General features: G+C 38.4%; 1 protein-coding gene across 1 annotated transcript; it reads right to left on the reverse strand.

The window, feature by feature from the left end:
* Nucleotides 1–208: 208 nt before the first annotated feature.
* Nucleotides 209–568, reverse strand: Tsp_15256 (conserved hypothetical protein). The gene has a single exon (XM_003370504.1). The coding sequence runs from the start codon at nucleotides 566–568 to the stop codon at nucleotides 209–211; it is 360 nt and encodes a 119-aa protein (XP_003370552.1).
* Nucleotides 569–1,019: the final 451 nt, after the last annotated feature.

The following is a 1,019-nucleotide window of genomic DNA, read 5'->3' on the forward strand; positions in this document are numbered from 1 at the left end:
GTAGGTGAACCTGCGGAAGGATCATTATCGTATTTTTATACATAAAAGTGTGATTGATTGTAATGTGTGCAAAAAGAGCAGTTGCACTTTGTGTTGTGTGCAGTTGATCTTTGTTGTATTCATCCTCACTACTGATGCGTGAAAATGATGCTACCTTCTTTCGCTCTGTGCAGAAAGGAAAATAATAAATCATTTGTAACGTGTATCATCAGTTGTGGAGGTTTTCTTTGTAATCCAGACACAATAAAATGACTTGATTTGTGTGTGTATATGCATGAATAAAGTCATCAGTGACGTTTGGTACCTGGGCGTTCTGCGTCGATCTAATTTTAGCAGATCGATTGACGACTTGTGCAACATGACGGTTGGCAGTAGTGTAGTAGTACTGTGGTTGATATTGTGTCTGGCTGTGAATTGAGTTGTGTTGCATTTGTTGTGCAGACGGGTGCTGTGGTTTTATTCTATTTTCATGTGTGATGTGTTGTGCATCAGGTTTAAAGAGTGTGACCAAAATGAGTAACCGATTAGAAATAATCAAGTGCAGTGTAATGTGCTTGATATATTTCATAATGTGCTTGGGTTTCAATAGGTTTGGTCAACCGCCACGTCCAATCAAAGTGAAAAATGCGCGCATTTTTTTGTGTGGAGCGTGCATTTTTTATTGTGTGAAAAAACGATTTGTTATTTTGTACAAATGATAAAAAGCAGTTCGGTAGTGCTCCTTGTGGTGTGGTTTTCTGTTCAGTGAGCATTTGCCTTATGTGCTGCATATCCGATGAAACAAAAAATAAAAATTAATCACTGGTTAACCGGTGGAATCACCTTTGGGCTCCGAACTTCCAATGAAAAAACCAAGGCCAAAACTCCAAAAGTTTTTATGTGGAATTTGGCAGCCCCGTTTGAAACCTTAAAAATTTTTGAAACGCACCATTGGCGGTGGTTGAAGTTTGAACTCCACGCCCGCGTTCTGTCTGAAGGGGTCCGTTAACTAATTACATATAAATATTTATAATATTTTT

The sequence above is a fragment of the Trichinella spiralis genome (genome assembly GCF_000181795.1).
Source record: "Trichinella spiralis strain ISS 195 chromosome Unknown Scfld653, whole genome shotgun sequence".
In the NCBI taxonomy this organism is placed as follows: domain Eukaryota; kingdom Metazoa; phylum Nematoda; class Enoplea; order Trichinellida; family Trichinellidae; genus Trichinella; species Trichinella spiralis.